Raw genomic sequence first — 13,037 nt, 5'->3', positions numbered from 1 at the left:
CAGCAGCTTAGGCAGCATAATTTTGGGGTTGATACCGCAGACTCTAGAGCTTGCATTCAAATCCTGGCTCTACCACCTACTTGCTGTGGGGCCCTGGGCAAATGAATTTCTCTAGGTATCAGTTTCTACTTTGTAAAATGCAAATATTAATAATACGATAATTAAGTGTGTTAATATTTGTAAGACACTTAGAACAATGTCTGTCACCTAGTCTCTTTTAAGGGTTTGAAAATAAAATCCTTTTTAATGTTTTCATGTCTATATTCATGAGGCAGGAGGAGGTGAGAATATCTCAAAACTTTCAGAATGCTAAGAATAGATTTTATTGATTCCATTGATAATGATGCCATAAGCAACTAAGATAAACAATTTAAAATCTATCGATTACATGGCATATTAGAAAGAAAACAGAAAGGATTTTGAGTCATATTTGGCTTATGGTTTAGCCTTGCACTTAATGTTAAATATATTACCTTATCTCTCTGAGCCACAGTATCTCTCATCTTTAAAACACAGGATTAAAAATGTTTGTTTAAGAATAAAATAAATTAGCACATATGGAATTAATTAGCACAGTGCCTCATTCACTCTCATCATATATAATTTTGTAAAAACTACTATTTAAATCAAAAAGAAAAATATATCTTTTTTCTACAATGAATATTTCTACAGAATTAAAGTAATCTCCATTCAGTTATTCCGTTATTTCTGGGTTAGAAGATGTTATTACCTCAGGTTACTAACATTGATGGCCCAAAGCAAAGCAAAGGAAATTTAAGGTAAGACTTTTTTTGCATTGCTACAAGAGTGCAACCAGGTCAGAAAGGTAAGGTCAGAAAGGTAAGGTCAGATGAGAGCGGGAATTAATTTTCATCATCTGAAGGCAGAAAATTCCTCCTGTGATATTTTACCTATGAAGTAGACAGGAGGCGCCATTGTGTGTGAAAATACATACTAGCCACAGATTGAAAAGAATCTAAAATCCTAAAGTTAGAGGAGACTCCAGGATTATATCAATATGTTCCCTTTCCAAAACACAGAATTGCATCAACTATAGTCATAGCACTTATTGTCTATACCACTCATGTATCACTTATATAATAGATTATTTTCCTCTCCAATAATAACAGCCCAGAGTAGACCTCATGTTCTCCTTTCCCTGAGTGTCAGAGTGCTCAGAGTCCATTCTTGTGGCCAACACCAACGATTATGTTTATGTCAGATATTAACTCTTAGAAGGGGCCTGTTTACTTCTTCCATTTGCATTTGTTCTGATTTCTTATTTCAATTTCATTCATCTTATGGTCTGTATAATTGCTTAAGCTCCTCAAGTTCTTTTTATTAAGACTTGTAAGTAAAATTTAATAAACAATAACATAGTCTCTCCTATTTTGATCCTTGGTCTTTGCCATGCTGTTTTACTTGTTCTTTATTGCATGTTTCACATCTATCAATTTTGGGATATGCTTCTCACCTCCCCTACTAAAATGTGAGCTCCTTAAATGCAACAGCTACCTCTCATACTGTGTTGTGTTTTCTTCAACATTTAGTGGTGGACCTACTGTAGGTCTCTATTTTTGTTGTTGTTGTCGAATGAATGAGAAAAAATAATAATATCATGATTTTAAATATGTGCCAATCCCAATATTAAGATTAAAAGGTAATCTCATAAATTCACTTCATCTTTCTTAGTAGTCAATTCTGCTGCCAAGAAGTTTGTTTATACATTCAGTGATTAGTGATGGGCCCTACTTCCAGACACTGTTATAACATTTGGGAAATATGAGTGAGCAAAATAAAGATCCTTGCCCCAGAGGTTCTTATATTCTAGCAGGAAAAATAAACTATACCCAATAAAATAATAACTAACTAAATTATATAGTAAGTTAAAAGGCATAAGTGCTCTGAGAAAGAGAAAATGTGCAGCAATAGAGGAGGAAGGGATCACAAGCACTGGAGAGGCAGGGAAGGGTTTGCAAGATTGCAAAAAGTGGCCAAGGTAAGTCTCCCTGAAAAGAGTTGAGTAAATACAAGAAGGAAGTGAGTCACCCAATATGTGGAGGAAGAACATCCAGGCAGAGCTAGAACTTGAGGAGAGGCCTGGCATGTTTAAGGGACAGCATTAAGCAAGTGGGCAGAGTTGAGGCAGGGGATTTGCCAGGCAGATTACCTAGGGTTTTGTGGGCTATTGCATGGACTTCGGCATTTTCTCTAAGTGGAATGGTGAATCACTGAGGGCTTTGGGCAGCAGTGTTACATTAGCTGACTCATGTTTTATAACTCAGAGAGATGAAGAGACACTGTCAGCTGAAGAAAGGATACAGGAGAGAGAAGGTGGTGGCTTTGACCAGGGTGATCACAGGGTAGATGGCACAAAATCTCCAAAATCTGGATTTATTTCGGAGGTGAAGCCAATAACTATTCCTGATGATTGCGTGTGGAATAGAATAGAAAGAGATGAGCCAAAAATAGGTCTTTGGCCTGAGCAATTGGAAGGAATGTCTGCTCCAAGCTGGGATAGGAAGGCTTCAGATAGAGTGGAAATTAAAGTGTGGACATGTTGGGTTTAAAATGTCTATTACTTGCTAAGTAAGTATCCGGATTTATAAATCCAGAGCTCAGGAAAAGGTCTGGAATGGAAGTATAAGTTGAGGAATCAGTGACATTGGTGCACTTAAACCTTGAAATTGAATGAAATCTCCAAATAAATGAGGGTCATTAGAGATGAGGACCAAGGACTAAACCCTAGGGGACATTCCAAGATTATAATTTAGCAAGAAAAAGAGGGGAGAGATGTGGTGGCTCATGCCTATAATCCCAGCTCTTTGAGAGGCTGAGGTGGGAAGATCACTTGAGTTCGAGACAAGCCTCAGAAACATAGCAAGGTCCATCTCTACAAAAAAAAAAAAAAAAAAAAAAAGAGAAAATTAGCTGGATATGGTAGTGCACACCTGTGGCCCTATCTACTTGGGAGGCTGAAGCAGGAGGATCAGTTGAGCCCAGTAAATGAAGGCTGCAGGGAACTGTGACTGCCCCACTGCGATTCAGCCTGGAAGACAGAGCAAGGTTCTGTTCTCAATATAAAAAGAAAAATTAAAAAGATTTTAAAAAAAGAAATAGGAGGAACCAACCAAGGAGACAAAAAAGAAAAAAAAATCAATAGAGTCTGCTCTATTCTATCGGTAGCCACGTAAAGAAAATGTGATAAGGAGAAGAGAAAGATTTGTGTCAAAGGCTGAAAAGTTATTTTTTTAAACGGGACATGAATAATCTATCAAATTGCAATTAGAGACCAGTTCCAAAGTGCTGGGATTACAGGCGTGAGCCACCATGCCCTGCCCAAGATTTGTTTTAACTAAAAAAAAATTGGGGAGGGAAACTCGCAGAATAAAGAAGGATAGCATCGTAGTAATTTCAGGGATTTTGTATGCCCATAGATAGTCCCTTCAGAGCTTCACTCTGAGAATAACTCAAAATCACTACACACTCAAATTCTGAGGAGAGAACTTTGGTCATATAGTGACTCTGAAGTTGGATTAAAAAGGGGCATCTCATGACCACATGAAGTGGGGAAGGGGTGATTTTTCATAGGAAGAGTTAGGCTTCCAAAAAAAAGGGAAAATAAAAGGTTTAAACAAACAGATATTTCCCTTATGAACCAGTGCCCAAGTCTTCCAAGTCCAGTTTAAAATTCCTGAGGCTTCATTTCTGCTCCCAATAAGAAGTGGCCTTTTAAATACTTGCCAGGGAGACTACTTTAATCTGAATGTTCAGAGAATCAGAGTTCAAGATTCAGTTAAAAGTACAAGGATTTTATTAGGGGAAAATACCTATGAGAGAAAAAATGCCCGTGAAGGGACAAGGAAAGTCTAGAAGAGCTACCAGACTGAAATGCACATCTGACATGGTGATAGGGAGAGAGAACAGGGATGCTGAGCAGAAGCATCTAAGCTGCCATGCATTCTAGGGGAGGTTCAGGAAGACCATCAGGGAATCCTCCAGTCCACATTCCTCCCAGGACAAGCCAGCCTTAATATTCCTGGAAGGTCCACTCACTGGCTGGGAGCAGCCTTAGAGAGACATGGCACCAGTACAAACAGAGAGATGGGTTTCAGAGGACACATGGGTAACTTTGGTCACTCATGCTTTCTATAGTTGGAGTTCTGTGAGGAGCATTATTATGGCAATCACAGGTGCCTTGGGACATTGATAGGTCTTCTGTCTTTAAAACTCTTAATGATTTATTAAGTAATTGGTCTACAGTGAGGTCCAAATATGTACCATTGTCAGATGCTGATGGGGTAAATTTGGACATACATTATTACAACAGACTTGACTCTGAGGGTCTCTGTCTCATCTGCTTGCTCAAAGTTCTGACCTGAAGCTTCCAGGCTGGACTTAAATCCTGAAACAACCTAACCACAAATTCAATAATCATAACAATCACCAAAAGTCAGGGTCCAAGAACAAATCTATGTCATCTAAGAGTACCATATTCTACTCCAGTTTCTCCAGTTCCTCTATTTCTTGACTAGAGCAAAGAAGCATCTGAAAACACAGAAGTGGCTGAAGTTCAGATATTTTCACTCTTAGAATTTTTGAGAAAATTAGACAAACTGACCTTGGTTGGGAGGTTCAACTCTCTAGGGGAATAATCATAATATAAGCATAGAACATTATTATTATATATAATATATACATATTAATATCACATTCCCTTCTAAGCAGTTTAAATTTATTTTTACTCATATAATTTTCACAATACCATGATGTAGAACTATTATAATTTCCATGTATATATGTGGAAACCTAGGCACATAGAGGTTAAGCAACTTGCCCAAGATTCCACAGGGGTAAGTGCTAGAGTCAGATTTCTACCCAGGTATCCTGTCTTCAGAATCATGCTCTTAGCCACTCTGCTATAGCTCTCCTATACTTCCTCTGGCAATGCTATTTTGTTAGTAATGTAGGATAATACAGTCTCAACAAAAACTGTGTAGATCATCAGCTCTGAGTATGTCATGGATTCCGCATCTTAGTCACAGAAAGCACAACTTTAGGCTCACATTTTATGGATTCAGCCAAGTACCATAATTTCAGCAATATGATCATGCTAAAAAAACAGAGCTTCCCAAACTGTAGGTTAATTTCCATTATTGGATCATGACCAGTAATTGTGTGTGTGTGTGTGTGTGCTGGATTCAGAAATAATTTCTTAACTGAAGGTTGCAGTTTAAAGAAAAACAAAACAAAATTTTAAAGTATTTGTTCAAGCAGCCACCAAATCTTTCTCCTATGAAGTCTTAACATTTTGGCCTACCCATGGGTCATTAGCAATAACCATTGGCACTGGGCAATCAACACGTTTTAAGCAGGGAAGCTGGGAGTCTGTTCTGACCCAGACGGATTACACTCAGTCCTGAGGCTGCCATTTAGCCTGTCTACAAGAAGATAATAAGGTAGGACAATTAACCCTTGGAAAATCCCAAAAGGATTAACATCATTGGTTATTTAATCAGCCACCTTCTTCTCCACCAAGACAACTGAAAGAGCATTCATCCTCACTAAACTACTTGACACTGGAAAAGGCAGCTGAAAGTACCAAGGTTTCAGCTAGTTCCCACTCTTTCATTTAATATTCCTTTTTCTGCCTGCTTAGTGCACTAGCCTGACATTTTTCTTTGTTCTTATGGGCATATATCTAGCTTCCACCCACAGATCTCTTGCATGGCAAGAACAGTACAGACTCTGAACATTATTCTTCACCCACAGATGTCAAAAATGCATGAGCATGCAGTGTGTGCTGGGATGTGGGTGGTGAAGAAGGAATGAGCCAAGGCAGTCATAGAAATATCAATTTCTTTGGTGCAATTATACATGGCCTCAATACGCCCAAGGAGCCATAATCATAAGAAGTGCCTCTTAGTGTCAGCTACATTTGACTGCACACCCCCTGTGGCCAGAGCTCCATGTTGGGTGTGTGGACAAGTATGGCCCTCACACTCTAGGAACTTGCAATTCAGTGAAGAGGCAAGGCAAACAGGCATGATTTAAATAGAGCACTTCATACTGCACGAGAAAGAGAATAAATTTTCAAAAAATTTTCAAAGTACAAATTGTACTTTATTCCAAATTCACAAGAATAAATGTTTTCAACTTATACAACACTTAATTATTTATATTTCCTTTAAACTTATTGACAGCTATGGATTTTGAATAGTAGATTTTTACTTATAATTTTTGCTTCAGTCCTTCTGATTGAAGATGGCAAATGTTAACTAAACAAACAAATAACGATAACAATAAATTTTTAATTTATATTTTCCTTGGAAAAAAAAGAGCCTGGATGCTAGTGAAAAAAACAGTCAAGTAGAAGTTACTGTAGAAAAGGCACATAATAAAACCAGCTGCTGAACTTTAGGGATGAAAATGAAGGAGTCTTCTTTGATTTTTCCTCAATTCTTCTAACCAAAGCCTCAACTGCAATTTTTTTCTCTTTGATCACTGATAAATACTATAAAATCTGAAGTCCTATGCAGTTATGACCATTTTAACTATGTGTGATAGAAAAAAATCACTATCACCCAAAGTTATATCTGAAATTTGAAAAATGCTTTTGCATAGATTTACATCCCACAAGAGTCTTATGCAGTAGGTTATACAGGCTGTAATCTATGCTAAAAAACTTACTGAAGTTTTCTTGGAGAGTTCCTGAAGATGTAAAACTGATACTCAGGCTTTGTGATTCTAAATTTAATTATCTTTCCAGGAAGAATGGATGAACTTATGGTTTAGTGTTATGATTGCATTTATCCTACTATTTGACAATAAATAGTTTTCACAGATCTTCAGAAAAGCAAACTGTTTGAATCTGCAAAGAAATCCCATATGAAGGCTTAATACCATAGCCTGATTCTGCATTTGTAATTTTCATACAGGTAGCATTCTACAACCAGATGCATCACCTTCTGAAACTGGTACATTATCCTCAATACCAGTTACAATTCCAGAAAACACCTCACAGTCTCAAGGTATGATATCTGTGTGCCTGAGTGGAAATCTGCTCTACCTGATCCTTTCTTCACCGAAACCCTAACAATCTTGACTCACAAAACAGAGCTCCTTCAGAATGAGACTGAATCTTTTGCACTTGCAGCATCATACCTACAAATCATGGCTGTTTCCTTAAATGAGGGTGGAGGGAGGACTGCAAGGATTGGCACATGTTAACCAAAAGTGACTTGTTTTTTTCTTTCTTAAAGTAATAGGCACTGAGGGTGGAAAAAATGCAAGCACTTCAGCAACCAGCCGGTCTTATTCCAGTGAGTAACAGCAGTACCTTCATTCATGGCAGTAGATATGCAGAATGTTTGAATGTGACCAGTAAAGGAGAGGAATCAGATTATGGGCAGCCTTTTCTCAACTTTACTGAGCCTGCAATCCCATTACAATCCCATCTAACTGCTGCCTGCTCTGAAAATTTCCCACAAGTGAGTCTTAATGACCAAAGAAAAGAAAAGAAAAAAAAGAAAGAAAGAAAGAAAAGAGAAGAAAAAAAAAAGCACAGTTTGGCAATTTTTTTCTTAGTTTAGTGTTTAGCAATTACGATCAAGGGCCAAGGATGACTTGATGGGACTAGTTTCAGATAAGCCAAAATGCACAGGTAGAGGTCCCCATAAAAGTGAATTATTTCCAAATTGTCAGGTTGTATACCCTGAATATATTTCATTTTTGTCAAGTAAATAATTAAAATAATAAATAAATTATATCCAAAAATGAATTGTTTGCGTTCATAGAACATTAAAAACGGCCTTTAAGAAATGTTCCATTTTAACTAAAACCTATATATGTCATATAACATTTATGTGTGTGCTAAGACCGAATACAGAATATTAAATAACTTCCTTATTAATTAAGAATAAAAAGACTATATTCAAAACTGTTATTATAAAAGGCTGTATTAAGTTTAGTTAAACCCATTCCATTAAATAAGTCATCGTAGAAATTACTGACCTGCTGATTCACGGCGTCTTCATTTTGGGAGGCAATAATGATTTCACCTAAGGTCTATTAAGAAATCAGCAGAACTTACTTAAAACAAATATTTAACTCTGACAATGGAAGTGTAAACCATCCTACAGATGAATTGGAGAATAAGTCTCACCCCGATCAATATATAAGGAGTACACATGCAAGCAAATATGCTAAACTAATAGTCATCTTAATTTCCTTTAGTTGTGTGTCTATGACAGCTCTCTTGCTTTTATCACAGTACTTTTAACCTTGGAAATAACCATCAGAAAAGAAGGAAGGAAGGAAGGAAAGAAGGAAAGAAGGAAGGAAAGAAGGAAGGAAGGAAGGAAAGAAGGCAGACAGGCAGGCAATACTCTTCCTCTTAATACAAATATGAAAAACTCACCCTAAGTTACTGCAGCAACATCACTCCCCCAAACAGACACACATACACATATCTCTCTTGAATCATGTTCATTTTCAAGAATCATCTTCACTGTGATATCTACTTACATTATTTTATGCCTTTTCTAGTTTTAAGATATTATTATAGAAAGAAATTTGTGAGTGTTTTAGAAAGCCAGCATTAGGACTAAAGCAATCCCAGTTGGGTTATATATATTTTGGTAACTTCATTATAAAGTACTAAAAAATGTAATGAGTGAATGTGGATTTAATTATAATCTAGAGTACATCTTCTACTTCTCCAGTCTCCCATCTCCCCACTTCTTCAGTCTCCAGGAAGATGGGGGCACTCTCTCTGAGGTTGGAATTTTGTTTCAGAAAGGTTACAAGACTGACATCAAGTGGTTATGTCAAAGATGACAACTAGAGCAAACCCCATGAATCAGAGGAATCTTTGCCTAAAATATAATGTTTTTAATAGAATGGTATTTAAAGAAGAAAGGAAGCACTCATCCTTTTGCTCACTTACCAAACTATCGCTGTGAAATTCAGCAGCCACTCTAATTGACAATGTCTCTCATTCTTTTTAGGTATTATTTTGCCGGTGGTTATTGCTTTGATTGTAATAACACTTTCAGTATTTGTTCTGGTGGGTTTGTACCGAATGTGCTGGAAGGTAGATCCGGGTAGGTAACAGTGTTTTGTTTTGTTTTCCTGAAAGAAGAATGAATGCTCAGTTTAAACTTGATTTTAAATTCTTAAAGGGAGAGAAGAGTTATAGAAAGAAATGAAATGTCGTATTTCCTGATCACAGAAACAAAGGACGAAGGGCACAGACACCCACTGAATGCTAGTGAATTGCAGAGTGGCAATTAAATATTATTAGTAGAAATTATCAAATATGGGGAAATTCTTTTTAATAAAATAGCCCAAATTTTGTGGGTGGTCAGGAGAATATCGTAGTAAAGAGCGCATAAAAATGACATAACTTGTCTATGGTAAAGATTAACTCCATTTCTGTGTAACAGAAAATAAAGAGAGGGATTGCTAAGAATTCAGCTCAGGGGCCCGTAATCTCAAAAAATGTTCTGTGACTAATTTCTCTCCTGGGAGACACACTCAACGAAAGTATCTTCCAAGACCATGTTATATTTTTTATCCTTTTTAAAAATAAACTTTCTATTTTAGAGTAGACTTAGAGTTATAGGGAAGCTGCAAAGATAGTACAGGGAGTCACCACACCTAGTTTCCCTTATTCCCTTATTAAGATCTGATGGTATGCTTGTCACAATTAGTGAACTAATACTGATAAATTATTGTTAACTAAATTCTGATTTGTTTTAGTCTTTACTCAGTCTTTTTTCTGTTCCAGGAAATTTTCCTCTTCTTTACTCAACCTTCACCTAAATACCTTCAACTCCCATGGCTCAGCTGTCATGTTAGACTTAATTCCAAACTATCCACTTCACAGCCCAGCCCTGGCCGTATAATGTAGTAGCATGTATCCATGCCCTCATCCATACTATTCCTTCTGGAATATCCAGCCCACCTCTTACCTTTCATAACACACCTAATCTCCAACTTACCCATTAGGACTCAACTCAAACACAAATTTACTGTATCTTTTTATAACACACCACTTCTTCAAGCAGAATGAATTCTACCTTTAATTGTAATACTACAGATTTGGATTATATCATTTATCATACCATAGTACAGTTACTTATTTCTCCATGTGCCTACCTCTCTTGAAAGTCAGGCAACCCTTCCAAGTCACAAATCACATATTGTTCACATTGCATGGTACCTAATATACAGCAGGCCCTTACTATATGCTTATTGAGTTACATTTTTAAATGTACAGTAAATAGAATTCTCCTTCCCCACTTTAATTCTAAATATGAAAAAAAAATCTAAGTCTCATAAACTGTTAGAAGGTAAAAAGCAATTATTTTTATAAGGAATATAAGTTGCATTATTCTTTGTTTACCTCATGGACAGTGTGCCCCCCAGGACACTAATGAATGCTATCCCTAAAGCCACCTGCTCACCATGCATTGCAAGGACAGTTGTAGTATGATCGCGACAGTACCAAGAAAAGCTAGGAGACCAAACCAGCAGAGTTCATTTTAGCTCTTGGTGAAAAGTAAAAACAAATCAATGCCTTTTCCTTTGGGAATTAGTGAATAAACTTCTTCATGTCTGAAACATGTCTCCTTGTTCAGTTTTCAGAGGGGAAACAGCATTTTTATAAGTCAGTTTAATTTCTCTAAGTTTCTGAACTACCTGCCAATCCTGTCTTTTACTGGAAATCGGTTATCCAAATTGAAGCCTGTGAGTGTTGAGAATGCAGGATAGGTAAAAATTAATGTGCTAAATTTATTTGTAAAAATATGCTATACTAAAAATTACTTTACATAGGAAGATTTAAGAATACATTATTTGAAAAGTTGACCTTTTCTATTAAAGCGGCTTCTATGGATGTGTAAAGTTCCTACCACTATGGATAGCTATTCTGAAGACATGGGTATTTTAAAGTCAAGTTTGGCAATTTGTACAATTAGCCAAATCTTTTTGGTGGTTGTTAACTTTGTTTCTGAGACAGAATTTACAGCACTGTTATCATTAAATTAGCACCATTAAATACCTGCAGTTAATCCCTCTTCAAGTATGTGGGAGAGACTTTATCTAGTTTGGGAAATTAGTAAAACCATTCTGCTCTGTGGAAGACAACATGAATCAGAGATTTCAATAAGAAATGAAGCTTATCTGGACAAGGTTGACAGTGGACTGAGCTTTAACCAAATAAGAATGGTATATATGCAGAAAATAGTCTGTTGGCTTGCATCTATCTGCTAATAAGACTATCGCTGTAGTTTCCTAGGGAAAAAATATTAAAACAGGCATATAAAAATCTCAATACATTTTGCTGGAGAGAATGCGGAGAAAAGGGAAACCTCGTACACTGTGGGTAGAAATGTAAATTAATACAACCACTATGGAGAACAGCTTGGAGGTTCCTCAAGAAAACTAAAAATACAGCTACTATATGATCCAGCAATCCCACTGCTGGGTATATATGCTTAACACAGGAAATCAATATGTCAAAGAAATACCTGCATTCCCACATTTGTTGCAGCACTGTTCACAATAGCCAAGATTTGGAAGCAACCTAAGTGTCCATCAGCAGATGAATAGATAATGAAAATGTGGTGCTTTTACACAGTGACGTCCATTCAGTCACGAAAAAGAATGAGATCCTGTCATTTGCAACAACATGGATGGAACTGGAAGTCATTATGTTAAGTGAAATAAGTCAGGCACAGAAAGACAAACTTCCCATGTTTTTATTTCTGGAAGCTAAAAAATCAAAACAATTGAACTCATAGAGCTAGAGAGTAGAAGGATGGCTACCAGAGCTGGGAAGGGTAGTGGAGGGGATGTGGAGATGGTTAATGGGTACAAAAATATATGAAGTATGGATAAAACCTAGTATTTGACAGCGCAACAAGGCGACTATAGTCAATAATAAACTTAATGATACATTTTGAAATAACTCAATGAATATAATTGGACTGTTTGTAATACAAAGGATACTTGAGGGGATGGATACACCACTGCCATGATGTGATTGTTATGCATTGCATGCCTATATCAAAATCTCTCTTATACCCCATAAATATCTACACCTACTATGTACCCACAAAAATTATAAATGAAAAAAATCAACTCATTTTAAAACAGGGCTATTAGCATCACAGGTGATATTGTATATGATACATAGGAATCAAAAAATGCTGTTAAATCCTTACTGATGGAGCAAAGATGAGGTTAAGTCTAATTGGTGAGCAGCATATGGTGCCATGGGTTAAATCCTAGGGATTAAGAGTTATGATGGGATATCTTAACCAAGATGACAGAAATAGAAGCCGCCAAAATACAAGTGGAAGTTAAGGTCTTTATAAAACAAGGATAGTCAAAGCCAGGAGAATTATATTCAAAGGGCATATTCAATGACGAGATTTAGATTAGATATGAAAGGAAATCTAAGAAACAGAAGCTGAGTAGCAATGGAATAAAACCAGAGCAAAGGAGCACAACAAGGGGAACCTTATGCAATCACATTAAACAGTTGGCCTGATTGGCTATAGATTAATGCAAGATTTGATCACCAACATTCACTCCAGAGAGGCCATGTCCTTGTGCAGAATGAATCATTCTGAGTTCTCACTCTAAACCCCAGGTGTTTTCTACCAGACAGTTGTGAAGCGGCCTGGCAAAGAGAACAAAAGATTAGTTGCAGCTAGTAGCCTCTGTGACATTTTGCAGGGCTCTTTTGAGAGGCTGAATCAGTGGGTTTAAGATACAATTAGATATAGTATCTACCTTGTAGCTCACCACAAACACAGTGATTTGTATCCCAAAAAAGAACAATGTATAAAGGAAAGTCAAAGCTTCAATTCTCTGGCATAAAATCTTCAATACTTTTAATAGAATTTTTTCAGAGATACTGAAATAAACAGACATTTTCTGTTGTCCATGGGATATGCAATAATGAACAGTAATTTCACATAGTGATATGAAGCTACAAGATCAAGATTAGTCCAGAACTAAGTTTA

At 36.6% G+C, this 13,037-nt stretch overlaps 1 protein-coding gene and 1 long non-coding RNA gene across 2 annotated transcripts in view; one reads left to right on the top strand and one right to left on the bottom strand.

Moving 5' to 3' along the window:
- The window catches only part of LOC129059042 (uncharacterized), a 169,409-nt gene that overhangs the window by 90,226 nt on the left and 66,146 nt on the right, over positions 1-13,037 (bottom strand). Inside the window, exon 2 of the long non-coding RNA XR_008524659.2 lies at positions 8,948-9,132. This is a non-coding gene — a long non-coding RNA (uncharacterized LOC129059042). The remainder of the gene's footprint in view (positions 1-8,947; positions 9,133-13,037) is intronic.
- EMCN (endomucin) overlaps positions 1-13,037 on the top strand; it is a 131,089-nt gene that overhangs the window by 96,911 nt on the left and 21,141 nt on the right. Inside the window, 3 exon segments of the mRNA NM_001135500.1 lie at positions 6,939-7,031; positions 7,263-7,322; positions 9,009-9,104. Coding sequence (NP_001128972.1) covers positions 6,939-7,031; positions 7,263-7,322; positions 9,009-9,104 — 249 coding nt within the window.

This window comes from Pongo abelii, chromosome 3 (genome assembly GCF_028885655.2).
Source record: "Pongo abelii isolate AG06213 chromosome 3, NHGRI_mPonAbe1-v2.0_pri, whole genome shotgun sequence".
NCBI lineage: Eukaryota > Metazoa > Chordata > Mammalia > Primates > Hominidae > Pongo > Pongo abelii.
This window is presented reverse-complemented; position numbering and strand designations above follow the sequence as displayed.